The 27,470-nt window shown below is 41.8% G+C and overlaps 2 protein-coding genes across 2 annotated transcripts in view; one reads left to right on the forward strand and one right to left on the reverse strand.

The window, feature by feature from the left end:
• Nucleotides 1–215, reverse strand: part of TOMM34 (translocase of outer mitochondrial membrane 34) — a 10,171-nt gene extending 9,956 nt beyond the window's left edge. The window contains exon 1 of the mRNA XM_026656755.1: nucleotides 126–215. Within this exon, the coding sequence (XP_026512540.1) occupies nucleotides 126–215 (90 nt within the window). The remainder of the gene's footprint in view (nucleotides 1–125) is intronic.
• Nucleotides 216–2,857: 2,642 nt separating this feature from the next.
• The window catches only part of STK4 (serine/threonine kinase 4), a 71,783-nt gene continuing 47,170 nt past the window's right edge, over nucleotides 2,858–27,470 (forward strand). The window contains exons 1-9 of the mRNA XM_026656819.2: nucleotides 2,858–2,971; nucleotides 7,715–7,795; nucleotides 10,065–10,193; nucleotides 11,752–11,866; nucleotides 12,439–12,603; nucleotides 13,050–13,217; nucleotides 14,321–14,458; nucleotides 15,474–15,602; nucleotides 19,083–19,269. Of these exons, the coding sequence (XP_026512604.1) occupies nucleotides 2,940–2,971; nucleotides 7,715–7,795; nucleotides 10,065–10,193; nucleotides 11,752–11,866; nucleotides 12,439–12,603; nucleotides 13,050–13,217; nucleotides 14,321–14,458; nucleotides 15,474–15,602; nucleotides 19,083–19,269 (1,144 nt within the window). The 5' untranslated portion in view covers nucleotides 2,858–2,939. The remainder of the gene's footprint in view (nucleotides 2,972–7,714; nucleotides 7,796–10,064; nucleotides 10,194–11,751; nucleotides 11,867–12,438; nucleotides 12,604–13,049; nucleotides 13,218–14,320; nucleotides 14,459–15,473; nucleotides 15,603–19,082; nucleotides 19,270–27,470) is intronic.

Consider the following 27,470-nt stretch of genomic DNA (forward strand, 5'->3'; position numbering starts at 1 on the left):
CACAGCCCAACACCCACCAGCCCCTCGCGTCATCCTCCTGACACCCATCAGCCCCTTTGCTGCATCCCCCTGGTGCCCAGCACCCACTAACCCCCCGCCACATCCCTGTGGTGCCCAACACTCACCAGCCCTTTCACCGCATTCCACCAGTGCCCAATGCCCACCAGCCCCTTCACTGCATCCAATGGGAGCCCAATGCCCACCAGCCCCTTCATCACAACACCCTGGTGCCCAACACCCAGCAGCCCCTTCACATCCCATGGGTGCCCAACATCCACTAGCCCCACGCTGCATCCCCCTGGTGCTCAGTGCCAACAAGCCCCTTGCCAAATCCCTGTGGAGTTCAAAGCCCACCAGCTCATTCATACCAGCCCCTTCAAGCCAACTAACTATCTTGCTGCAGCTCCTGGAGCCCCTCACTCTCAAGTGTAATCATTATTAGTCTGGAGAAGAGAAGACGGAGAGGGGACATGATAACAAAAGTTTTCAAATACATAAAAGGTTGTTACAAGGAGGATGGAGAAAAATTGTTCTCTTTAACCTCTGTGTATAGGACAAGAAGCAAGCGGCTTAAATTGCAGCAAGGGAGGTTTAGGTTGGACATTAGGAAAAACTTCTGTCAGGGTGGTTAAACACTGGAATGAATTGCGTAGGGAGGTTGTGGAATCTCCATCACAGAGATTTTAAAGAGCAGGTTAGACAAACACCTGTCAGGGATGGTCTAGACTCTAGATAATACTTAGTCCTGCCAGGAGTACAGGGGACTGGACTAAATGACCTCTCAAGGTCCCTCCAGGCCTATGATTCTATGATTATATAAATATGGGGCAAGGAGCAATCTTTGTTACTGCTGTATGCCGTAAACAGGAACCTGGTATTATTCATTTCTTGGGGCTAACTTTGTAATGCAAGAATCAGAGCCAATCAAGGATTAAAGGAAGGGAGAACAGAGAGTAAATATCTCTCTTCTGACTCCCTATTCTACTAATAACAGAGGGGAGCTGCCACTTCTCCTGGGCTGACATGGTGAGCCTTCCCCCTCCTCTTGCAATTAGCTTTAGCCTCTGGAGCTAGTGTTCATGAACTACACCAGTCACACTGGTTCTCTTGTGTGAATAATTGAGCATCTTCCCCAGTGGCAGTTTGGAGCACATTCACCCCTGTACTCCACTTTGGTTCCATGGCCTGCTGGAGAGTTGGTGGCTCCTACATAGGGACATGAGCCCAAGTATGTACCTGGTGCAGTTCACAAACTCCCCTGACACCTGTCCTTTGTGCAGCAAGAGGGAGACCCTGGTGCACATTTACGTAGGGTGCCTCAGGTTGCAGCCCTTCTTCCAGCTTCTCCAGAACCTCTTACTGAGGTTCTAGCTCCACTTTTCCCTACACCTCCTCATTTATGCACACACCCCATCCATGGGCCCACAAAGTCGTGAGACTTCCTTGTCAACTTTGTCCCGGTGCTGGCTAAGATAGCCATCCATCACACCAGAAGGAAAAAGCTGGATGGTGGGGTGCTCTGCGACTGTGAGGCCTGTTTCTGATTGCTTGTTGTGTCATGCCTGCGAGCAGAGGTCTTCTGGGCAGCATCCACTGACTCCTTAGACACTTTTAAGGAGCAGTGGGTGCTGTTGGGAGTTCTCTGCTCAGGTTGCCCTTCCAGTTCCCTGATTTTTAACCTTTAACCATAACTCCTATCCTCAAAATTTACTTGGGTTCAATGGCCCCTCCCCACTGGTTAAGGGCCATTAGCTTTGGGCAGGCTAAAGTCCTCTGTCCAGGGCCACCCAGAGGATTCAGGGGGCCTGGGGCAAAGCGGGGGAGTTTGTACTCACCAGGCAGCGCTCCGAGTCTGCGGCAGCGGCATTTCGGCGGCAGGGGGGCCCTTCAGTCGCTCCACGTCTTCAGCAGCACTGAAGGGCCCCCAGCCGCCGAAGACCTGGAGCGACTGAAGGGCCCCCCGCCGCCGAAATGCCACCGCCGCAGACTCGGAGCGCCGACAAGTGAGGAAAGAGATTCTTGGCGAGGGCTCGCGGGGCCCAGGTCCTGGGGCAAATTGCCCCACTTGCCCCCCCGGGCTGCTCTACCTCTGTCCCTCAGTAGCCATAATAGGTTGGAGCGCATTCAGGATAAGGTTGACTGGGTGGGAAAGCAGAGTGCTGGGAAACAGGGCTGCTGGGCTCTACTTCCAACTCCCAGAGCAGAGCCTGAAGGGATGGGGTTGGTTCCTAGGGCACAGACCAAGGGGCTTTGGCACCCATACTCCTGAGTTTGGAGCCTCAAAGTGACTGCCTAATCAGGGCTGGCTCCAGGGTCTTTGCCGCCCCAAGCGGCGAAAAAAAAAAAAAAAAAAAAAAAAAGCCACGATCGCGATGGCAATTTGGCGGGAGGTCCTTCGCTCCGAGCGGGAGTGAGGGACCGTCCGCTGAATTGCCGCCGAATAGCTGGACGTGCCGCCCCTCTCCGGAGCGGCCGCCCCAAGCACCTGCTTGGCAAGCTGGTGCCTGGAGCCGGCCCTGTGCCTAATGCAAATAGGATGATACCCATCCGACTGAATATTTAAATATATGTAAACTAGTATGCAAAATAGGTTGGCGGCGGTGGGGCTGCTGGGAAATTGTTGCTCCAGCCCTCAATACACTGCCCTGTCCTAGGGGCTGACTCTGAGCCACCCCGGACGGATGAGCAAGAAAACTGCCCGCACCTCCTCTTGAGTGGGGAGGGGCGGAGCCAGTGGAAGGACCACGCCCCTGCGGCCGCGGAAGGCGGGCAGCGCCTCCCTTTCTATAAGACCATGTGACGATGACCCCGCCCCTTGTTTCCGGTGTGTAGAGAGGAGGCGGAAGTGAAGCGGAAGTGGCCTTGGGAAAGCGCCGGGAGTGAGCGGCTGGAGTCATGGAAGAATGAGCGCGCCCCCTGCCCTGCTGCTCTAGGGCGCCATGGAGACCGTGCAGCTGCGCAACCCGCGCCGGTGAGGGGCTTGGGGTGTCGGGACTAGGGGTTGGGTCATGGGAGGTTGGGGGATGAAGGAGGTTGGGTCGGTCTGTGGGAGGCGGAGGGGGTCGGTCGGTCTGTGGGAGGCGGGGGGACAAGGGGGTGGGTCGGTCGGTCTGTGGGGGGATGAGGGGGTGAAGGAGGGTGGGTCGGTATGTGGGAGGCTAGGGACGAGGGGGGTGGGTCTGTCTGTGGGAGGCTGGGGATGAGGGGGGTGGGATGGTCTGTGGGGGGATGAAGGGGTTGGGGTCGGGATGAGGGGAGGTGTGGGTCGGTCTGTGGGAGGTGTGGGAGGGAGATGAGGGGGGTGGCGCTGTGGGAAATATAAATAAAACACCTGCCCACTGAAAGGTTAAATAATCTAAAATCAGCCCAGGTTCGTAAGTGACTCATCCTTTAGATATACCATGTTTTCCCAGGGAGCCGTGGGATGGGTGACATAGCAACCAGCATCACAGGACTTTTCTCCTCAGGCTAAAAATCCCCTGAGGCAGCATGTGTCCCTACAGCTTCACTAATATTGGTGTGTGGACCCTACTGCAGTGGGAGTGTTAGAAATTCATCAAGAAGGGATAAAAACAACTGAAGGGAACTAAATGTAATATGTACAGAGCCCAAGTATAATAATTATGTGGATAAATGATAAAGGGCCGGGGTTATTAAATACATGGCAGGGTAATAAACCTTGCATCCATTAGGGATAGACGAAAAAGAATTTGATGATGGAGTGGTAAATTCTTATGTTTGCTCCTAAGGTAAAGTTTGCAGTGGCCAGGGCAAGGTGTAGGAGTTTGTTCCTTACATATCTGTGGAAAGAGGTGTCTGTTTTGTCAAGTAGGCTGTGTGTGGTTGCATTATGGTTACAAGTTTTGTTGCGGCAATAACCAACACTACTGACATGCAGCTAAAATGTTGGCATCACAATTTCCAATCTTCATTGCCCTTGTGTTTTAATAAAATACCCTCACAAATTTCCTTTTCTTAAAGAGGGATTAGATACATTTAAGAGTAAACATGCGCTCCATCACATTTGCAATTTGTTCAGGCTAGTAATTGTGTTATTTTAGGAACCTTAGTGAAACCACAAGTCATAGAAAGCTAAGAATAGGATGAAGCTAAGAGACTTCAAGACTTTTCAGTAGGTTAAATATTACACAAGAAAGATGCAACCTGGAGTAATTGCAAACTACTTAATGTAAGTGTGGTAAGCAGAACATAAAAATGGCCATAGTGGGTCCATCTAGCCCAATAACCTGTCTTCTGACAGTGGTCAATGCCATGTGCTACAGAGGGAATGAACAGAACAGGTGATCCTCAAGCGATCCATCCCCTGTTGCCTATTCCCAGCTTCTGGCAAACAGGGTTTAGAGACACCAAATCTTGAAAACAAAAGTTAAGCCACATGTCTTTCAGCAATGATACTGCTATATAAGGCATCTGTCTTATGACCATCAAAAGGGTATGTTAAAATTGTGACTATGTTCAGGGCGGTAGAAGATTCAGAAGGTAGTCGTCTTGCCCTGAGGCATTTACAATCTAAATAGACAACCAAAAACACAGTGGGAGACCCAAAGAAATGTTCTATAAGCCCCTTTTAAGAATAAGCACTTAGAGCTCAAGAAGGTAGGCACTTTAAAAATACCTTAGAAACAATTCTGCCACACTTGTGATGGCCGTTGCGGGTGATTGTTGTGGTAACTTTCTGTTTCCATTAATGTACATCTCTTGTGAGATTGCACACAGCTTTATCTTTTAGGTTAGATCTGCTTGGTCCACATATTCTTAGAATTTTTCAGTGTTCTTATGTCCATTTGTAAGATTGAGGACCTTGGACAAAAGAGGGGGAGAGCTGGAGACTAGCTGTAGAAGAACACAACCAATGGCAACACTTTGAATGAATGAGGAGCATCAAATTGCTTTAAAGAGAACCCCAGGGGGTAGAAATCCTAAATATTAAAACATTAACTGGTTTTTGTTTTTTTGCCACTAGATTAGTTTAACAGTGGGATCAGGCTTGCAGAGAAGGGAATTTGCGAAAACAACTTTAGCATAATCAGGCCTCCACCCTTTGAGGAAACCCTGTCAAGTTGTGGAAAAACAAATGACTCAAACCTTTTCTATTGAAAAATGGAAGCACAAGTCTTGCACTCAAAAAACAAAACAAAAACCCCCATCTTTTGTACTAAGAGATGTCAAGTCTGCTGTCAGGTTGCTTTTTTAATGGGGGGGGGGGAAATCAGATGTTTAATTGCTAACGTCTCTCCTTAATAATAAGTTATACATCAGTAAAGGTCACTATTGCATGTATATTTGGCAAAAAGTGAAATTATGTTAGTTCTTTGCACTCCTGGCTCTTCCATTAAATGGTCAAAATGTTTAGTTGTGGTGCAAACTAATTAGCATGACAAGATGTTTATTCTTAACAGCTATGCACAGAACCGTGTATACTGTTACTTATGTCCCTCAGTGTTCTTTATCTTCTTTGTGTCAGGTACAGCAATGTCTGTTGGGTGTGAAGACGAGTTATATCTTGGGATTTCAGTGAAACCTTTGAATAAACCTATTACCTTCCTATCATTTCACTGCAGGCTGTACTTGAGCAACCCGAGATAGGGGATGTTTTAGAGGCATCTCTTCAATTGAATGAAGTTTCAGTTTGTCAAAATGCTATCGGTAGCTTGCAGCTGCTTCTAACGGTATATTTGAATGATGAACTGAAGAGGCAGCTTCCTTTGTTCTGTGGCGTAGATAGCAGTTGTTTTTTTTAAATGATGGAGTAACATTTCTACTAGTAGAAATGTGTGCATTTATTTTATAACTCTTTATGCAAACGTTTAACTATACTTGACCCAGATTGGAGTGTTCATGTCCATACAGTAATGCTGGTTTTATGGCTTCAACTCTCTCTAAAAATGTACACCGATTCTAAATGAATCGGCTCACTCATCATTGATTCAGAGCTTTTTAGTTAATGATTAAATAAAACTTGAATTTCTGAATTTGTTTGGAATCTGAGTATTCTGGTGGTGTCAGTAGAAACAGAAGTTAAGTTGGCTTCTAATTAACTTGTGTAGTGCTTGGATTTTCTAAAATTCTATCTTGATACTTAATGGTTGGGTCTCATACTAGATGCTTTTTTTAGTATAGTATCTAAATACTATATCAGAAATCTGTCCTTTAGATTTCCACATTTCACACTGCTTGGAAATCGTGACTTATATGGTGATTATCTACTGATTTTTTTTTTTCTTTCAAACAAGTAACATTCTGTTGGTTCAATGCTTATCTTTGCAGAGAAGCTAGTGACTACTTTCAGTATTTCGCCATTTCCTGAGTCTGCTTGTTTGTAATATTTTCTTCATTTCAGGAAGCCATTGTACATAACGCATGTGTGTACTGCTTCTGCTATATTGCTTTTGTATATAAACATAATAGAAAATGAGCACAGCGTGGCTTCTATTCCTGGTTTACAAAATCTTAATCAAAACTTTTTACATTTTTTAATAGCATCTGATGAGCCACCTTAGTATCACAAATACAAAATCTGTATTTGCTGTCTTGATGTTTAGTAACTCCAGCCCACAGAAGCCATCAGATATTTATTTGTAAGTTATAAACATAGACACGTGCTTCATCTTAACCTGGCTCAAGTGTGGGAATCAAATTTGACTGATAGTGGGGGATCATGCTTGTCTTTTGGATCCACAACTGAGCTCTTTTGGGTTCAAATGGAGGCAATGTATCTTTTCTTGTGTCTATTATATGTCACTTAGTGGATTGTAAAGGATAGGTTTTGAGAGCTTATGTCCTTAAGGACTGTTTAGAACCTTGTAGAGATTGTATGTAACGTATATTAAAGGTAACCTGCAAAGACTAGCTTTGTGCTTTTCTTGCTGCTTTGTGATGAATGAGAAGTTTGTTTGGTTTTTTTCTTCAAATTGAACGAGCATAGGAATCTTTAACAAAGGCAACCTTGCTCCTAAGTGTTTCAACTATAGGAGACTTAAGCAGTCTGACTAAAAATCACTTTCTATCTCGGTTAATGAGATTTCAGTTTCATTGTTGTTGGGTTTTTTTATGCCATTATCCTACCAGTTCTCCAGTCATTCATAGTCTTCCAAGATGTACAAAATCTGAATTTCAAGTGTGAAAAATAAGCAAGGAAAAAACCTCCCCCAAACAAACCTTTTCTTTATGCATCACAAAGCACCAAAAAAAAAAAAAAAAGCATGAAAATAAATTTAAAAAAATGTTTGTGTGGATTCTTGGTACAAGCTTTTTCTAAACTATCTTATGCCATAAGACTTCGAGCTTGTTGAAGATTTGTTCAATAAGTGTAGACATCATGATGTTCAAATGGTGTGGAAATGATCCTGAATATATTCTGATACTACTTACTGTTTCCTGCCACTGACAGGAAATGTAGATCTTTGTGCTTGATAAAACGCTGCCCCCCTGTAAGACTCAGACCTTTTGTAGTAGTAAGAAATAGCAGTACCTGGTGGTCTGATTGTGCTAAACGCAGTTTACTTCACACTACATCTAACCGCTGTATTTTACTCCTCAAGCAGACTAAATTTTATATTAAGATAAAATGTATTTTTGTCAAATTGTCAGATTGCATGGTTTAAAATGAGTTTTACTTAAAGTTCTGTTCTCAGAAATAACCAAATTACAGAATCTTAAACTCTTTTATTTCTACATCTCTGTATATATACAGGCAGCTGAAGAAATTAGATGAAGATAGTTTGACTAAGCAGCCAGAAGAAGTATTTGATGTCCTGGAGAAGCTGGGAGAAGGGTGAGTGTCTTATACAATGTGCAGAATGTAAACTTGTCCAAGAACATATACACGTAATGGCTGACTATTTGTGAAGACCTGTGGGTTTTTTTGTTTTGTTTTTTTTTGTTTTTTTTTTTAACAGAGAACCTTTTTTTGAGGCAGGTGGCATTTTGAATATAGTGCTTGTCATTGGAACACCTACATCTAAGCTCCGAGTTGTGTAAACACCAGTTTTAAATTGAGGAACTTTTAAATTTAAAAAATGCTTGAATGGACACTGGAAATAAAATCTACATTTTATTTTAGGAGGAAGATGCTAACTAGAAGAAACATAAAAGTTGAGGTTAGCTTGCATTCTGATACTCAGGCACTTCTTTTTAATCCTATACTGTGCCTGAATAAGATATGTTGAACAAATCATGTGACAGACAACTTCTGTAAACTCAGTAGTCTATTTCAAGATGAACCCATGAAACTGACACTGCACTTGTGCCCAGTAACAATATCTAGTTCTGGCAAAATGGATGGACTGTAAATTCTTACTAACTGGCATCCAGTTAAACAGTTAAGTGCTGTGTGAAATTCTGAAACTACAATAACTGAATACAATGTTGAATTCTAAACCTCTGACAATGTACAAACTTATGCTGGAAAAGTATTTTTTTCCATCAAGATAGCTGGAACATATTTGGTCTATTTGAATTACAGTATACCAGTGGAGACAGACAACTGTGTTTGAAACAAGATTTAGGAATAGTTATAGTAAACACTAATGCTGGCGGAAAAGTTGGTGATAAAAAATTGAAAGCCTCAGAAAAGTTAATTCTTATGGCTCTTTTTATTTATTTACAATTTTATAAGAAATTAAAATTTATTTATTCTAAGCCCTTCTGTCTCAAAGGAAATTTCTTATTCCGATCCTCTTGTTCATTGAAGCAATAACTGATTTAATTTTGGGGGTGAGAGGGTTATCCAAATACCTTGATTTTTGTAGAAAAACATAATATTGGAGTGTAGGGGCAAACATCTTATTTCTTTTTGTCTTTCTAATTTGCTTATCTTGGAACAGCTTATGCAGTGTTTATTGTGTGGTGCTGTGAAATACAGAGACTTTCTTGGCTACGTCTCCACCAAGCCCTGCAGATTTCTCTACTTTAGGGTCAGAACCGTGTCTTGTGAGAAGCCCCTATGTTACCCTATTTTTTCCTGCATCTTTGAAACGATTGCAGTGCTTTACCTCAGTCTGAGATAATCTGGACACCATCACTGTACTTCATGAATTAGATGGATATAAGTGACGGTTTGGTTTACTTCCCTGTTGCCTGCAAGTTTATTGCCATGACATCCATTCGTTTCTCAAGAGTTATTGTGTATGCATTATAGGAAATTGTTGCTGTACCTTATTTGCAAATGGATGAAAACATAATTTTAAGCATGCAAAATATGAAGCTTCTATACCATGTGCCTATATATAAAAGTATATAGTATTGCCCAAGATGGTCTAAAGCTTTGGGATGAGGACTGTGGTTGACAGCTTCACTCCTCTGGCACAATGAAACTCTCAACAATAAGAATAAAGTTCGTTGTGTGGGAGATAGAACTCTCTCAGGCACTGGTCCAAGACACTGGAATGAACTTGCTCAGACACTAAGGACCATCATAAACCTCACCACCGTCCATTCCAACATCAAGGCTCACATTTTTTCACTTTGCCTTCTCTAACATAAACATATATCAACAGATATATCTTATATTCGAACAAACAGACAGAAAAATCTACCAAAACAAGATACTCCACAAGATTTCTCCCTCTGGGGAGAGGATGAGAGAACAAACAAGTGGCAGATGTATAGTCATGTTGTTCAGTTACTATGGTGATGAGCATGATATAAAAACCTATATAGACCAGTTTTTACTGCACTTCAGTTAAATGTATATTGAAAATAGTTTAGAGAAATGAGTTTGCTGGAGTTTGGGTAAAAAGGTATTTTTAAGGTTATTGGGAATGTGGTGATTAGCATCTTTCCTATGTATTTCTCATTGTTACTATAGCACCAGGAGCCTGTAGATTAACTGAAGTTTTGCAAATACTCCTGTTTTATTATGTCCAAGTTGTATGTGGTGTTCAAAAAATCAACTATTAAGATATTTGTAGTAGGAGAGGTCATTAAACAATGTTCCTTTTTTTCCAGATTATGATGCACCTCTAAGTGTAAACCAAAAAGTGTGCCAGTTTTTAACCTGTTGTATTGCTTGTATTTAGTATTTCACATTTTGATTGTTACAGATCCTATGGCAGTGTATTCAAAGCTATTCATAAAGAAACAGGTCAAGTTGTTGCAATTAAACAGGTTCCTGTTGAGTCTGACCTGCAGGAGATCATAAAGGAAATATCCATAATGCAGCAATGTGATAGGTAAGTGCCTGCAATGAATCCCACCTGCAACCCCTTAAGAAAAGTATTGCATGGGATCTGCTTAGCAGTTGAATCTAGGAAACACTGTGCTGTTGCACTGTCTGAGGTGGACTAGCCAACATTTATCAAAGAAACATGATTTTCATTGAGTTTTTTTTAAATGTTCTTAAGCTGGCCTCTCCTCAGTCTAGTTTAATAGACTTTGTTTACAATAAGTGCTATTTGGAAAACCGAAAGAGAGCAGGCGATGTATGCATGATTTCTCTCTCTCTCTCTCACCTCATCGTGCCTCCACCTGAGTTCCACTTGTGTGTTTCACTTTGCATATGCACAGGCTAGTGTGCTGTCTGCAAAGGTGACAGAATTCTCATTTGCAGAGCCATCGCTAGTATGTGCAGGTTTTAGTGCATTAAAATACACGACTAAGTCGGAGGCCACTCAAAATTACTCTTGCACAAGTGGGGTGGTTGTATTATGAAAGTCGTGCCCTGTGTATCTCTCACTGATTTCACTCATTTCCTTTGGAAAAACTGTCTGAGCAGAAAAGCTTATGAAGAGATCATATACACAACTGCCCTCCTGCTACAAAAGTTTCCCTTGGATAAATACTTAAAAGCCACATACCATTTCTAAGTCCTTACTTATTTTAGTGTTAAGCCTTTAGTCTGAGGAACTATTTTTTTAAACTGCAAGCAAGCAAAAAAGCTTAACATGAATAAGATTTGCAGTACCAAAACGTGGACACAACGATTTATAATTCTGCTGAGTACACGTCTACAGCTATTCCCTCTTCCTTCTGGTAATCGTTGTCTGACTAAATAAAATGTAACCTTTTTAGAACCTGTTCATAAAGTATTCTGTGAATTAATTTACAAAATCCATTAGCCTTCTTTGAGTGTTTTGTTTTTAAAAGAGAGTATAAGGCCTAAAATGGGACCTTCCATTTTGCCCAACTGCTCGACACTTGTGAGCAGTAGGGATCGTGAATCATGGAAGAACTCTGTTCTCTGCGCAAACATTCTGGGAGACTCCTACATGGTGACTAACTCTTCTGATATCAAAATTTAAATTCTTACATAAGAGAGATTCATTCATAGAGCAGAGAGTTTATTTTTGTTCCTTTTATAACTGGTCCATTTTTGACAGCCTTTGGCTTCTTTCTAAAGGACAGAGGGTCATTCTTATGATCTGATACATTGATATAGAGTAGGTTATTGCTTCTTGGGCAGCCAGGCAGCAACTGTAGATAAGATAAACTGACCTATTGTACTGTAAAGACTTAACTCTTATTAGATAAGTAAAATGCATTATGTCTCAGAACTAAATTGCAGAACTGGGAGGAATGGTTGTTACGGTATTTAAGAGGAAATCCCCAAATGGAGGATATGAGCATTTCCTGCAAACTCTTAACCTTGTAATATATTCAGCCTTAAGTCTGGGATCCCAAGTCTGACCCTGAACTCTTAGCATCTTTTTTGGCTGTGCTTTATATTGTGCTCCTATTTATAAAATTGCTTTCATCAACAGTATCTGACTCGTTTTCTCTAATTTTCCATAGTCCCCATGTAGTCAAGTATTATGGCAGCTATTTTAAGAACACGGACCTGTGGATAGTCATGGAGTACTGTGGAGCTGGATCTGTGTCTGATATAATTCGATTACGAAATAAAACAGTAAGTCCTTTCCCCTTACAATCCATATTTATACCATGTCAGGCTTTAAGTATCCAGTCTAAATATTACATATTTTATATTACATTAAGTAGCTTTGTAGTAGTCTATGCATAGTTCTTTGGCCTGATTTTTTCAGAGCATCCAGAGCTCTCATTAGCTGTCCTGTGAGCTGCAAGCACCCAGAACTCCTGGAAACCACAATGTTTAACTAGGTAGCTAACTTGATCATTCAAGATAATGTAATTGCAGTTTGAGTAAGTTTTCTGATTAAAATTATATGTATATCTGAAAAAATAGAATCCTGATTTTCCGTGCTGGGCTTTTTATAGTTGACCTTGTCTAGTTACAGTGGTGGTGTAATAGCAAGTTACCTGTGAAAGGGCCATGTACACACAATACATGAAGGGAGACAAAGTAAACCAGCTGTACTGTGTATAGATAATACTGTATCTTGGTAACTGAAACTGCATAGAATTTTCTGCTAGTTGGTATGGGAATCTTGTATTTGTGTTTCAAGGAAATGTTGGTCTTCGGCATGAGATACCAATCTAACTGCTTTTTTTTTTCTTTAGTTGACAGAAGAGGAAATAGCTACAATAGTACAAGCAACCCTCAAAGGACTAGAATATCTGCATTTTATGAGGAAAATACACAGAGATATCAAAGCTGGAAATATATTACTAAATACAGAAGGACATGCTAAACTTGCAGATTTTGGGGTAGCAGGCCAACTTACAGTGAGTAAAATTGTTACTTGGGTTGTGTATGTAGAAATTTCTCATTCAGCCTGCAGGTACAAGTGAAACACTTACTGGAGAGATTATGCTAAATTCAATTGTTTAGCACTTACATGAATGCAGTGCACATGCACTACAATGGGGCCCAGAGGAGGGACAGGCAGGCTGACACTCTGGCTTTCTTGTTCACAGAACTAAAGCACCAAAACAGTTGTGTAGTAGCACATACTGTAGTAACACCTACTGTTTTCTACTGAGTCCCCACACAGTTGTGCCAATGCATCTCAATCCTAATGTGCAAAATTCCTTATTTCAGTCTTACTCAGTAACTTTTGTGTATAATCTTTAGGGACAGTGTTATTTATTAATGAATAGCTGGCAAACTTGTTTCTTCTGCTTGCCAAATAGTCTGTTCTTCTGCTTCTCCCCCCCCCCTTCCATTTTAGGATACCATGGCAAAACGGAACACAGTTATAGGAACCCCATTTTGGATGGCTCCAGAAGTGATCCAAGAAATAGGGTATAACTGTGTAGCAGATATCTGGTCACTGGGAATCACTTCAATAGAAATGGCTGAAGGAAAACCACCATACGCAGATATTCATCCAATGAGGGTAAGGACTGAGGCTTCTTCAAATATAACTCTCTCGCAGAATGCAGGTAGCCTCTGTTGGCAGTTAGCTGAATAAACATTTTACAAGATGCTATCTAGCTTTTTAACCTAGAGAAAATGAGCAAGCTTTTTTTTAACCTGTGCTTTTTAATATTTAGTAAAATGAAAAAAAAATCTTCAAAGGAAAATCTGCCAACTTGATTCTTTTGTGTCCAGGCATGTGAAATGACCAGGTTTGTTCAGAATATGCATGCATGGAAATGGGTAGTCTTGAGTTTGATCCAAGGTGAATCTTTTTGTCACAGCCACCAGTAAACACTATTTTTCATGGTCGTCATCATCATAGCTTATTGGTCCAAAATCTCAGCCAAGATCTGGTGTTATTACTTATCTCAAATAGTTCCTCGGGAGTACAGCACGTTGCTAGAGGGCGCTGTGTCAGTCGGTGCTCCAGTCTTTGCTTAGGGTCTCCACATTCACCTGTGGGGGGGGGGGGGGGGTCCATTCCTCTGCTTTCACTTGGTCATATTGTTTCCAGTCTTTGCCATCCTAATTTTCACTAGATTTAGAGTACACCAGTGTTTTTGTTCAAGGTCAGTTCCTGTAAGGAGATGTTCTGAAGGAACCAGGTTCTCAGAGATCATTGGTAATTCCCACCATTTTGTTACTCCATTGCTTTCCACTGTGGTATTTTGGGTAAGGGATTTTTCAGAGGCAAAGCTCTTTTGGGAGTTCCACCTCTTGAGTGGTGGAATGTTTCCATACAGTGGGTATCCTGTATTATGCACCTGTTTTTCTTTCCTTTTTAGTAAAGGACTTTTAATGGTTTAAAATGGCAAATGTCACCCTCTATGTAAAATAGTGGCTTTGCCATAGGAGGAAACGCTGGTGCGATGTACAAATCTCTTGTTCTCTTTGGAGGGGAATATACATAGCATTGGCATAAAGACTTGAGAAGCCACAGAGGGTTTTGGTACATGAATAACTTTGCAAGTGTCTGTCCCTATGCTTTGATCAAATGTTTGTCTGTTCTGTGTTTTTTATCTTAAAGATTTCCAAAATCAATGAACACTAGAACAATACTTATTTTATTTTTATTATCAGGCAATTTTCATGATTCCTACAAATCCTCCTCCAACATTCCGGAAGCCAGAAGTCTGGTCAGACAATTTTACAGATTTTGTAAAACAGTGTCTTGTGAAAAGTCCTGAACAAAGAGCCACTGCCACACAGCTTCTCCAGGTCTGGTATTTGTTACCCCGGGTGCTCTCAGAGGGAGTTCTTAACTAAACAAACTGCGGTGCAGGCAATGAGTATTTGTGCAATTTGAGATGTTGGTTTCCCTTCATGCTTCCCCTGTACAACTCTTACAGTGTAAGATCAAGTTGTGTGAGGTTTTTAAACCTTTAGTTTTTTTCCCTAGAAATTAGAACATCTCCTGCTTTCTATTCCCATACTCATACACCCATAATCTTTGTGCCCCCAGGCTTTTGTCAGTGTTTCAAGATTTTGAGAGAGAAATCCTGGCACTTAACTATTAAGCCATACAGTTTCTCCCCTAACTGACCCTATGCTTAGAAAAGAGCCATATCTGATTATGTTAATGTCAAAGTCCTCCATTTCCTAGCTATCCCAGTTTGCCTCTAGTTGGTTGGTGACCTCAGAGGCTACTACTTACAGAGATACAAGCAAAGCTAGTCAATTTCTAAAGCACACTCTGGATTTTAATAACTAACCTTCCCTTTGCTGTCTTTGAGCTGATGGAGGTTACCTGCCCTCTGCACCATGTTAGAGGAGCCTCGGTTCTTTCCTCTAAACTACCTCTTCCTTTCCCTGACAGAGGTGCATCTTGGGTTCTGAAGCATTGTCAAGGGATTATCTCTGACTTTTCAGTTAATCCTTAGAATGTCAGAAGCAGGCGGCAAATAACGAAGGCAGACTGTTGGCCTCTTACTGGAAAGTGATAACCATAGTATTATCTTAAGTGTTATGAATTACTTCATTTCTAGATATGACAGTTCAGAAATAAAGTATGAATGCAGGGTCATGCAGAAATGCCCCTGTAGTATGACTCAGTATGGATCTCTCATTCTCCATCACTAAAAGGGTAAATTATGAAATAAAAGTTTATTATAAAGTTTTTACTTAGTTGTGTACCCCAACTGTAATTCAGCAGGGATAGGCATAACTCTGGGTAACAGCATTTTACTGCTTTGTCTTCATATCTGCTGCTTATAAAATATATCTACTTTTTTAGCATCCATTTGTTAAAAGTGCCAAAGGAGCGTCAATCCTGCGGGACTTGATTAATGAAGCAATGGATGTGAAACTGAAACGTCAGGAAGCACAACAGCGTGAATTGGATCAAGATGATGAGGAAAACTCAGTGAGTGTTTAATGGACACACTAACTTTAAAATATTGATGCTGATATATGTGCGAATAGGTGCCTTTCTCAAACTGCTCTAAAGTAGTCCACATATTTGGTAGAGTCTAAAATTCCTCCCTCCTGATTATTATTGTTGTTTGTATTATCGTAATACCTAGGAGCCCTAGTCTTGGATTAGGACCCCACTGGCTGCTTTAATACAGAAATTAACAATAATACTACATAATGTTCAGCTCAGTCTCTGATCCCAGCGTTGATTTGTTCCTGGGGTTTCTAGCTTAGGACTGCTCAACTCATGTCCTGTAGCTACTCTCTCTTAGCCCGCTCCCACCTCCTTTATATTCAACCATAGTGAGCTACATGCCTTAGTGAGTCAGCAGAACATAGACACAACACCTACTACAGGACAATTACTAGCCCAGCAAAATACTTTAAAGATATGTAATACATTTGTAGAAGACTTCAAATACATTTTCCTAGCTGGATCAAGTTTTTCCTGTAGTAGACAGCCTTTTGTTTGTAGTCTTCGGTGTTTTCTATTTTGCCATATAACATAAGTATGTTGTTTTCTTCATACCATTTTCCTGATTTAGAAACCCCTTTATAGAAACTTCATACTGTACAGTAGAAACAGACACAAATTTAAGGTGAGGGGATGTGTGCTTAGACTTCTTTGATGGTGTAGTGCTGTGAGCTTGAGTTCTGTGCTTTTTTTCAGTTGAGGGAGTGAGATTCCAGAGTTGCAGACCAAGTAATTGCTTGTTCATATGCTACGTTTTGACTTTTGAATAAGTGTTGTTGTGTGAGTGCTGGTTTTTTTTCAAAAGCATGTCAAAAGCCAACTTGAAGCATGCTCCGTCAGTTTCAACCTGACTGAATAAAATGGCCATTCTATAGAGCAAGCCTCTTCTGAAGCTAGATTTGAATAGCATGATTTGCAGTGAAATATAGGCATGTTAAATGCAGTGTTTCCTCACTGTGACGTTAGGGCTGCATTGTGCTTTGGGATGGAAGTAATCTTTACTCACGGTGTCACCATGATATTGACTTTAAGGTATGTGCAGATGCTTATATGCCTGAATTGTGATAGCATCACTGACAGCTGGTGCCAGATAGTTGGAGGTGGAGAGATTCCTCTAGTGTAAATGTTTTCCTGTGGCCTCTCTGCCCTGCCACATTACTGCTACTAGGGGGAAAAAGTTACCAAGAGCTTCCATGGCACTGTAGGTTTTCTGCTGCAGCTTCTCACAGTGCTGGATGGGGAGTTTATTGCCCATCTGCAGTAAAACTTCACACTCTCCCCCCCCCGCCCCACATTAACTTTTGTAGTTCATCCTTTTCCCAGTCTTCTTGGTTTGGTGTTCAGGGGGTTTGGCTGTGAACTACCGGCACCCTTAGTGGGACAGAGGCCTCAGACATGGAGGCATTGGAGGAGGGCAGGGTGCGCTACCACATATTGACAGTGGTGAGACCTTGTATTGTAGCTCTGAGAAGTATGCACATTAGCCCTGTGACACTAGCTCAGATCACAAAGACCACAATCACATATACAAAGCAACTGGGGGCTTACCACTTATAACAAATGACCTGTGAACATCATGGATTTTTTTTTTATGTAATTCATGGCAGTGTCAAGTATTGATTTATTTTTTTCCCCTCAGAATATGCATGGCTGCTGAGTCCTCCCCTCCAGCTCCCCCACCAAACTGCTGCAATTTTTTCCAACAGCAGGGAGGTAGAAGCGGGCATCTGCATGCACTTGTCTCTTGCTTAGTGCAGCTCATAGCACTTGGCAGGCATTGTGTTGGAGCAGTAGTTTGGGGACGGGACTGGATTTGGTGACCAGTTTTATGTAAGGAACAGTAGTTGGCACCACAACTGCTTGGAACATGTGCTACGAGCCACACTGAGCACAAGACTGTACATGCCCACTTCTGCCTCCTTGCTATTGGAAAAATTGAAGCAATTTGTCCTTGTCGTGCTCCCTTTTGACCAGTGGCTTTAAAGCTGTACAGCTCCCAGCCTTATACTGTGATATACCCAGCAAGCCAGCCTGCCTAAAGGCCAGTGCCTGAGTGTTGCTTTCTCTCCAAGGGCTATGAACAGCATATTGCCAGCAGTTGCAAGTTACCACACAGCTCTTTCTAAGCAACCACCTTTATTCTTAAGGTAAAGGCATTACAGAGAAAACAGAAGTTTATACACGTGCTCAAAGCTTACCAGAGGTCACCCATCAGTCTTTCTGTTTTAGCAGGGCCCCATGTCTTTGCAGACTTTCTACAAAGGTTGGGATCCCCCGTGCTCAGAAGGTCCTGTCCATTTGCTGGATCAGAGAGAAGGCCGAGAGTCAGTTTAAATGCAGTGTTTTTATACCAAAAGCTCTTTCTTTGTCTGTTGGCCTCTGGAGTGCCCACTTTTGAACTAGTATGTGCAAGCCTCCTCAGGGTTGGTACCTCTTTAGTGTTTACAACCTGAGTGATTCACCTTAATCACCCCCCACTATTTTTAGTTCCTGGTGAAGCTGTGCAACCCTCCCTCCCTCCCTCTGGAGTTGTGTACAGTTCCTGGCCCACAATGATACATGACCAATCATACAGTATGTTCTCCCAAAGATACTGCATGGGATTGCAATATCTGTCACAATGTTAATGTGTGGTAACAAATGGAAAAAAAATTCTCTGGCATTATCTCTTTTGAGCTTCAGCATGCACATACACACTATAGACTGAATACTGCTGCCATCTAATAACTGAGTGATCTCTAGATCATTTCAGAATGGGGTTTTAGTTCAACGATCATATCTGGCAATCTTAGGGCTGGTCTCCACTTACTGTGGATCGACGCTGTGGCAATTGATCCACTGGGGGTCGATTTAGCGGGTCTAGTGAAGACCTGCTAACTTGACCACCGATCGCTCCCCCATCGACTCCGGTACTCCACCGGAATGAGAAGTATAAGGTAAGTCGATGGGAGAGTTTTTCCCATAGACCCAGCATGGTATAGACACCACAATAAGTTGACCTAAGTTCACGTAGCTAGAGTTGTGTAACTTAGGTCGACTTAACCCCATAGTGTAGACCTGCCCTTAGACATAGTAAGGGCTGAATGAGTATTGCAACTTAATTACTCCTAGTGATAGGCCACTGGGTCAGGGCTCAGATGCCAGCTGGCTGTGTTGGGACGCTTGTACTGCTAATATCTCTCTTCTGTAGTTAAGTGGAAGACTTCAGTCCCAGCATATTTCTAACAATAGATAAAGCTAGAGGAAAAGGAATGGAGAAGAAACTTCATTAACCATTTGGAAATAGGAAGGAGAGAAGAAAAGGCATAATTTGTTACATCTTGCTGACTTTACAAAATTTTTGTAAGACTCTGATACCAAAGAAATATTGGAAGTTGGTACCAATTCCCTTTGAATGTTGCCACTCTTAATAAGATTACTTTGATCAGTAAATGCACGTCTTGCATCCTCCTACAGGAAGAAGATGAAACAGATTCAGGTACCATGGTCCGGACAAGTGGAGATGAGACTGGTACTATAAGAGCTGCCAGTACAATGAGTGATGGAGCCAATACCATGATAGAACATGATGGAACGCTGGAATCCCAGCTGGGTACAATGGTAATAAATACGGAAGAAGAGGAAGAAGAGGGGACCATGAAGAGTAAGAACTCATTTTTAATGATTATATAGTCCCTAATTCACACCGAGATTAAAATACAAAAATTGAAGTGGGGAAAAACACATTAATGTATGTGGTCAAAAAGAACAATGAGGCCATAGTAGGATGAAATGTCAGCAGAAGGGAGAAAGCTAAATGTAATGGAAAGTTACGATTATTACAATAAATGTCTTATGTATGGCAGCTAAGGATGTTTTAATTAAAAGTGAGTAATAGCTTTCAGCAAGCTGCTCTGCCAATGGAAGATATTAGTTTTATGGTAATTTATGTACTTTCACTATACTATTTATTGTAGATACTCTTAGTGTTGCTCTAACTTCCCTTGACAAAACATACAAAATAATTATAAATTACCAGTTAAACCCCAATCTGGGTTTTCTAATTTTGAATTCAGTTAATAGTTTTTCTATTATGGCATGTCTGCCTCACTTCCTATTTCTAAGGAGATGTGCTGTCTGAAGTTACTAGATGCTCTCTGTTGTCATGGTTCCACTCAGTAGATGCAAGCATTTTTATTAGAGAGATTTTACTTCTAAAAAGTAAAGTAGTATTGGCTATTTGTATTGTGATTGTGCCTTGGGTTTCCAATCATAAATCAGGGCCCATTGTGCTAACACTGAACAAAAAGATGATGCCTGCCCTGAAGAGCTTTCAATCTGAGTATAAAATGAGACAACCGGTGTATATAGCTTACAGGGAGAACACAAGGTAACAACAAAACAGGTCACCGTGACAAGTAGCGGTCACAGCACACCAGCTATCTAGCACTGTCTGGGAGGGTGGGGGTGAGATGATGTTTTTTGTAGGCATCATGGCAGAGGAGAGATTTAAGGAGGGACAATGCAGTGGCTTTGCAGATGTTTAAAGGAAGTTCCTCCCTGGCATTGAGGTGACATGGGAGAAAGTGCAACAGTACTTTTTTTTTTTTTAAATATAAAAAATAAGCAATGAAGATTGGCGTTGATGGAAGAGCAGAGGTGTGGGTCTGTACCTCAATAGTGTACGGAATGACAGGAAGTATGGGAATAGGTCATAAGGGCCTTAAGTAAAGATGGGTAGCTTGTGTTTTAGCAGGGAGAGCCAGTGGACAGGAGCAAAGAGGTATATGTGATGTAGGAGAAGCAACAAACCAGGAAAACTACCTTTGCATTGACTTTTTCTGTGGGTATAAGTGGGGCAAGTTTGCATTGACCTAGGCTGGAAAGGAGGTGGTTGCAATAATTGAGATGCAAGATGTGGATCTGGATGGGGAGATTTAGCTGAGGGATTGGAGAGGAAAGGCTACATCTTAATGATGTAAAGCAGTAAGATGTGGTAGTCTTTTAAGGCTTACCTTTTAAGCTGATATGGTGGTACAGACTAATGGTTAATTTCTTCTATGATTGTATTTAAAACATGATGGTTTGGAGAAATGCTGGTTCAAATGTGCACCTCTTTCAGCATAATCAGGAGTTGGGGAGATTCAGCCTCAGCCTGACCTGTGAAAGTTTTCCCTATTGTTGTGGGATTTTCATGACCCAAGTAGAGACCTGGGCTCCATCAGCTGGAAAACGCTTGCTAAGCATAGTAAACATTCTGGGGAGTGGCAAGTCAGTCCTTGAAGGAACAGGTCCAAGCCTGCTTGTGGCTTTAAAGATGAACTAGATAATGGAATCTGACTAATTGGTGTGACTTATATTTGTGCCAGTCAGTTCTTAGGAGGCGGCTACTGCATGCTGCGTGAGCAGCAGGTACAGTGGGTTGCAGTTAAATAACACTGATACAAGTGTTCTGGGGAAATATCCTCCTCTTTCAATAGGCGTGATGAGATTTGTTCAAAATGGAATCGCCTTTGTAACACTCAAATGTCTTGTGACTCATTGTCACTTATTCATGACAGTAATGTGCGTATTTACCATTAAAAATGCTGGAGGTCTATTTACTATGGAATCAGTTGTGATCCAGACAGTAGTGTGGAGCATCAAACCATAAACTTGGTTGCTGCAGGACCTATACTTCAGTCCTCTGGTTGTGTTGTCATTCTTAATTTACCTCTTCTCTCTCTGTTGCATGTTATCTGGATGCAGACATTTTGTAGAAAATTTAACTATAGTGTATATAATCCATGTGGCATAGCTGGTGCTGGAGGCTGAAACTTTTACAAATAATTAGGCATGATGTGGTGGACCCACTGTCAACTTTACTGAATTTTAGTTTGCCCTGGTAAACTTGCGTGGGGAAACAGGTGGTGCAGCTCCAACTCCAACAATTGTGACGGGGACATACGGTCCAGCACTCCCTTCCTTACTGTTCTTCAATAGCTACTCCCTCTAATTTGAGTGATTTTGACTGCTACTATTTAACCTATAACACTGCATTTTAACCAATTTGGGAGTCTATCTGATTTGTTTAGTTTTGAGAGGTTCATCAGCTGATCTGTCTTATTTCACCACAATTGGAAAAACCTTGGTCAGCATATGAAGTACCTGTTTGGAGAACTGTATCTCTTAGCAGCAGCTTCACTTAAGCTAAGCTATAGATTGGCTTCATTAGTCCGGGTGATCTGCTGGAAGTTCTTCCTTACCACACAACCTTTGCCTTTCAACAGCTGAGCCCTCATTTCTGGCCTAAAATGCCTCTCTGGGAAAAGTGAAGTGCTTTGTTACATGTGGCAGGCGGTGCTCTCTCTACTGGTTTCATCGAATGTTAGTCTCAGCAAACAGGAAACAACAAGACTGCAAGACAAGATTAGCACTAGCCATACTAGAAATGACTCCTAGTTGAAAAGGTTTACACATGGAGTATTTGCATGAAAGAAATGTAGATGATACAGTGACCTTGGGACATAGACTATAAAATGTATCCAAAACTGGGAAGTGAGTCCATGCATAGCTTAAATGCTTTAGTATTTAGGAGGCTGTTCAAGTATTAGTGATAACCTAGCTCTTATCACTCAGGCTATAGAGAATCCAGTGATGAACAGAGGGACAGTGTTAATGCTTGTCCAAGGATAAAAGGTGTGAGTAAAAATCCTTCATATACTCATTTAGCATAGAGTATATTTGATTAGCTTAAGCAATTTTGCAGTCTTAAAAGATGGGTACATGGAATAAATTGGGTTCATTTCCCCCAGAATTCCAGGAGAAACCTGGTCTCATTCTAGCTAGGATTTTTCAGAGTTTGTGGGGAATTAAAAATCCTTTGCAGGATTAGTCCAAAAATCCTTTGATGCCTTAATACAGTGGTCCCCAACCTTTTTGTGGCCAGTAGCACATTCATGTTTTCAGAAGAGTGTGGCGGGCGCCAACAATTTTTCAAGGCTTATTTTGTATTTGTACATTAAATAATACGAAAAACATCATATTTAATATTACATAATATATGAATCCAGAGAAGCCGCGAGGACAGAGAACACCAGTGCCCACAGCCCCGGAGTACTCTGTCCTCAGCAGGCGCGGGGCCCGGCTTCTCTCCCATGCTGGGCACTAGGCAGGCCCCGCTCCTGCTGGGGACACAGAACACCAGCCCCTGCAGCCCCGGAGTTCTCTGTCCCCGGCAGGCGCAGGGCCCTGGCTTCTCTCCCCTGCTGGGCACTAGGTGGCCCCTGCGCCTGCCGGGAATAGAGAACACCGCGCCTGCAGCCTGAGTTCTTTGTCCCCATCAGGCGCGGGGCTGCGGCTTCTCTCCCCTGCTGGGCACTAGGCGGGCGCACATAAATGCCCCTGCGGGCGCCATGGTGCCCGCATGCACCGCATTGGGGACCACTGCCTTAAGATGACCTTGCTGTTGTCTAACATCTGAAAATGGCAAGTCTCTTTTGGAGCTGTTGCCTGAGATAAAGGGGTATGTTTGTAAGACAGCAAGTGTCTTGAATGCCTGGTGTACAGCCGTGCACACACAAAATAGTTACCCAGCATTTACATCTCATTGAAGGATGCAGAGTTTAAAATGATGGGTAAAGTTTGATTCTGCAGGAGGCTATACGCTTCTCTACTCCTCACAGATTGACCTGGAAAAGGGTCACTTTGGATGAAGCAGGGGAGTGTGACCGTGCTGAATTAGAAAAGTGTGAAGAAAGGGAAAAATCACTTCCTTCCTCCCCCAATTAAGAACTTTTTCTCATGGAAATCCATTCCTGCAGACTTGGAGTTTTGACAATACTGGAAATATTTTATAGATGCTTCAGTTGGCTACAGTGAACATCTTCAGACTCCATGGTTGTCTTGCTCTTTAATGCTCTCTCCGATTTGCACTACCAGCGTGGTCATGGCTAGATTGTTTGTTTGTTTTTTATAGGGAAGGTTTGTTCCTTCCCCAAAAGTATGTTTTTTCCTTCCTTCCTTGCATCTTAGCAGTGTTTCCAAGAGCTGCACTGGTGATCTGAGTTTAAGTCCTCAGTTACTGAACTCCCATGGAAACGATCAATACAAAGATTTGTGACTTTAGTAGGGGGTGCATTGGCCCCTTCCGGGAGCAGCATGGGGCTGGGGCAGGCAGGGAGCCTTCCTTAGCCTCGCTGCGCTGCTGCCCGGGAGCCACCTGAGGTAAGTGCTGCCTGGCGGAAAGCCAAATCCTAGCCCTGAGCCCCCTTGCGGAACCAGCACCCCAATCCCCCTGCCCCAGCCCTGCCCCCCCTCCCAGAGCCACACTTCTCATGCATCCCAAAACTCTGCCCCAGCTCAGATCCCCCTCCTGCACCCAAACTGCTTCCCAGAGCCTGCACCCCAACCCCTCTCCTGCACCCCAACCCTCTGCCCCAGGCTCAGTTGGAGCCCCCTCCCACACTGTGAACCCCTCGGCCCCAGCCCAGAGCCCACACTCCTTCCTGAACCCCAACTCCTCTGCCCCAGCCAGGTGAAAGTGAGTGAGGGTGGGGGAGGGTGAGCAAAGGAGGGGGGGTGGAATGAGCGGGGCTTCAGAGAAGGAGTGGGGCTTTAGGGAAGGGGCAGGTAGATCCTGGATTGCCCTTAAATTCAAAAAGTGATCTTGGGTGTAAAAAGGTTGGAGACCACTGGATTAGACCAACTAAGAATAATTTTGTATAAGCATTATACAAATCACTTAGGAAAAGTACTTTTATAGGACTTTTCCCAGGAATTCCTTAGTTCTGTCAAATGAAAACTCTTTTCCACTTGATGGCTTTTTAGACTCACCATCTTCTCTCGGTGAAGACAGTTTTTTCTAACAGAAGAGAGAGCACATTACAAATTGATATAGAGCTCTGCAAACTCTGGCTTTTCTGCTGAAATTTCAAACTTTGGCAAATATTGATTAGCCATAAGTAATGGGGGAAGTCTGCTTTTATAACAATGGGAAGAAAGGAAACTGAGTTATCAAAGCTGACTTGCATTTCGGTGTTAGCATGAATGAAACAGGATAATAGTCTGTGACAAGGAGAGAGATGGCAAATCAGGCATCTATGTACTGTAGTTTACTATAATTTAAATGGCTGCCCCAAGAGGATGGGGGCAAGGGCTATTTAAGTTGAGAATACCAGTTGTTCACAAACAGAAAGCATATTGAGTTTGTCCTTTTAAAGAATCTGAGTAATATGGCTTCTCAAGTTTTAAAGGGAGCAGAAATCTAAAGGGTTTTTGTTATAAGAAAAAAGCCTATGATCATTCTTTCACTTTTGAGTATTTCCCCAAACCTCTGCTATCACTTTTTAACTATTCACTAACTTCACACTAAGGGAAGAATGCTACAAAAATTCTGTTTAAACTTGGATGGGAGAGGGAATTGCTCGTTGATGTAATTGATACATCAACTTTGTGAGTTAAACAATGCTAAACCCCTTCATTTTTGGCCTCCTTCAGTTCACTTACTTTCACTTACATCACCTCCTCAAAACTTTGTGGTCCTTACAAACTGAAGGTAAATAGTTCTGTCCTCCAGTTACTCTCAGTATAGAAGATGCACGTGGTAATTTTACTTTTACAGATGAAACACCCAACTTTAAAACCAGCATTTATTTTGTGGTTCGGGAAATCCTACAATGGCTACTGCAGTTGTTGGATATTTCTTAGCATCTAACCAGAAGAGGGAGCTCCAGAACAGGCTGCTGGCAGATGCTGTTTGAATTGGAAGCTCATCTTCCAAACACTTGGAAGTGTCAGAGGACTTCCTCACTCTGAGGAATGAATTTGAGGTTCCCGGTGCAAGTGCTGTGGCAACGTCACTCTTGTGCACACTACTTTCATGTACATGTACATTTAATGCCATAATTTCAAGAGGACCCAGAGCTGCTTGGTTTCATTCAACATTTTTGCTCTTGCTGTCAAAGGAGTACCTACTTAATTATTTTTTTTATTTTTTTTTGGTCTTCAACACAGTTGGTTTATTGATTTAATCATTTGGAAAATTACCATATCAGGTTAAAATTTAGCTTAAACGCCTTTTCCTTTCCTCTCCACCTCCTCCAATAGAATAATATTGAATTCCTAAGTGCAGCCCAGTGCACTGTCCACATTAATATTCCTTTGTATAACTGTTTCTTGAGGAGATGGCTAGGCAGCGGTCTCTTAGGAGTTTGCAAATGCCTTTCCTGTGAATTGCCTCAAATGCTCCATTTTTTTTTCAACTTATTTCCATGTTAATGTTCTCTTGATGTTCAGTTAAATTGATTGAGCTGTAAAAAGTCATCAAACCAGCAGCAGAACTCTTTTGAGGAAGGATTTTTTTAAATCTTAAATAGGTGAAATAATGGTATTTTTAATGCATTGGAATAGGAGAATTTTCATTAATTCATATATTAAGTGATCTATCTTTCAAATAACTGGTATAGCAATTCATGGTAAAGAGTGTTCAGGTGAATACAGTATGAAGATCTAAATTCTTTTACATAGCAGCAGTGGTAGAGTAGAATCTTTCCAGGAGCCTGAAACTCCTGGGTGCTTATATTTTTGAGTAACTGCAAAATTGCATCAGAACTGGTTCTCGCCGCCCCCCCCTTTTTTTTTGCTCTCTTGTACCATTTAAAAGAAACAAAACAAAAAATCTGCCTTTTAAATGAAAAAGGGTCTGAGACGTTGAAATGTCATATTTCAGTCTAGGATTTCTATGGAAGTTCTGGGAAACAGTTTCCTCTAGCAACTCGTACAATATGTGATGAAACTTTCAGAGAGCCATACCTTCTATTCTTAAATGAATTGGTTTGTTTTTTTTAGGATTTGATCACTTAAATATACTAGATTTAAAGTGTACTTGTTATGTAATATACAGAAGTACCAAAATCCATCATGTACTAATTTTGGCTGCTTAAATATTTTACAATTGTTTGGTTTTGTTTTTCCAAAGAGATACGCAAAACAAAATATTCAAACATTTGCAAAAAGCAACCTCCTTCCCTCTTCCCCCCCCCCCCCCCCCCCCCCCCCCCCCCCGCCAACAAACAGGTCACTAGATATCCTAGTCCAGGGGTCGGCAACCTTTCAGAAGTGGTGTACCGAGTCTTCATTTATTCACTCTAATTAAAGGTTTCGCATGCCAGTAATACATTTTAACATTTTTAGAAGGTCTTTTTCTAGAAGTCTATAATATATAATGAAACTATTGTTGTGTGTAAAGTAAATAAGGTTTTTAAAATGTTTAAGAAGCTTCATTTAAAATTAAATTAAAATGCAGAGCTCCCTGGATCAGTGGCCAGGACCCAGGGAGTGTGAGTGCCACTGAAAATCAGCTTGCGTGCCGCCTTTGGCACCCGTGCCGTAGGTTGCCTACCCCTGTCCTAGTCTGTTGTGCACTAACCCTTGAGTCTTCGATTTTTCTGAGAACTGCAACTATTTAAACTGCACTGCTACACATCTTTTTTTGTTGTAAATCCATTGTTAACCGCTTACTTGATATGAGTTTAACTGCTTTGGAAAAACCTTTAATATTAACGTTTAAAAGCTAGCCTTCTGAAGCACTAAGGAAGGGCACTCATTTGTAATATTAGGAACTCTTGTTCTGCTCAGAGACCAGAATAATTATTTCAGTATAGCCACAACAAATCTTTTTATTGTCCTTTCTTGTTAAAACATCTACTAAACTACACTTCAGCCAGCCATGAGCTTGGATTGCTAGTGGGGGAAAAAAAGTTGGTATTTCCTCTTTAAAGATAAATTTCACTAATATTCATGCAATTGATAAGTGTTTGTATTTAGTTATTAAAATTTCTTCTCTTATCTCCCAGCCTATTTGTGTGTGTGTATGTTTGTTAGTAG

Source organism: Terrapene carolina, unplaced genomic scaffold (genome assembly GCF_002925995.2).
Source record: "Terrapene carolina triunguis isolate 2854851 unplaced genomic scaffold, T_m_triunguis-2.0 Scaffold233, whole genome shotgun sequence".
Lineage (NCBI taxonomy): Eukaryota > Metazoa > Chordata > Testudines > Emydidae > Terrapene > Terrapene triunguis.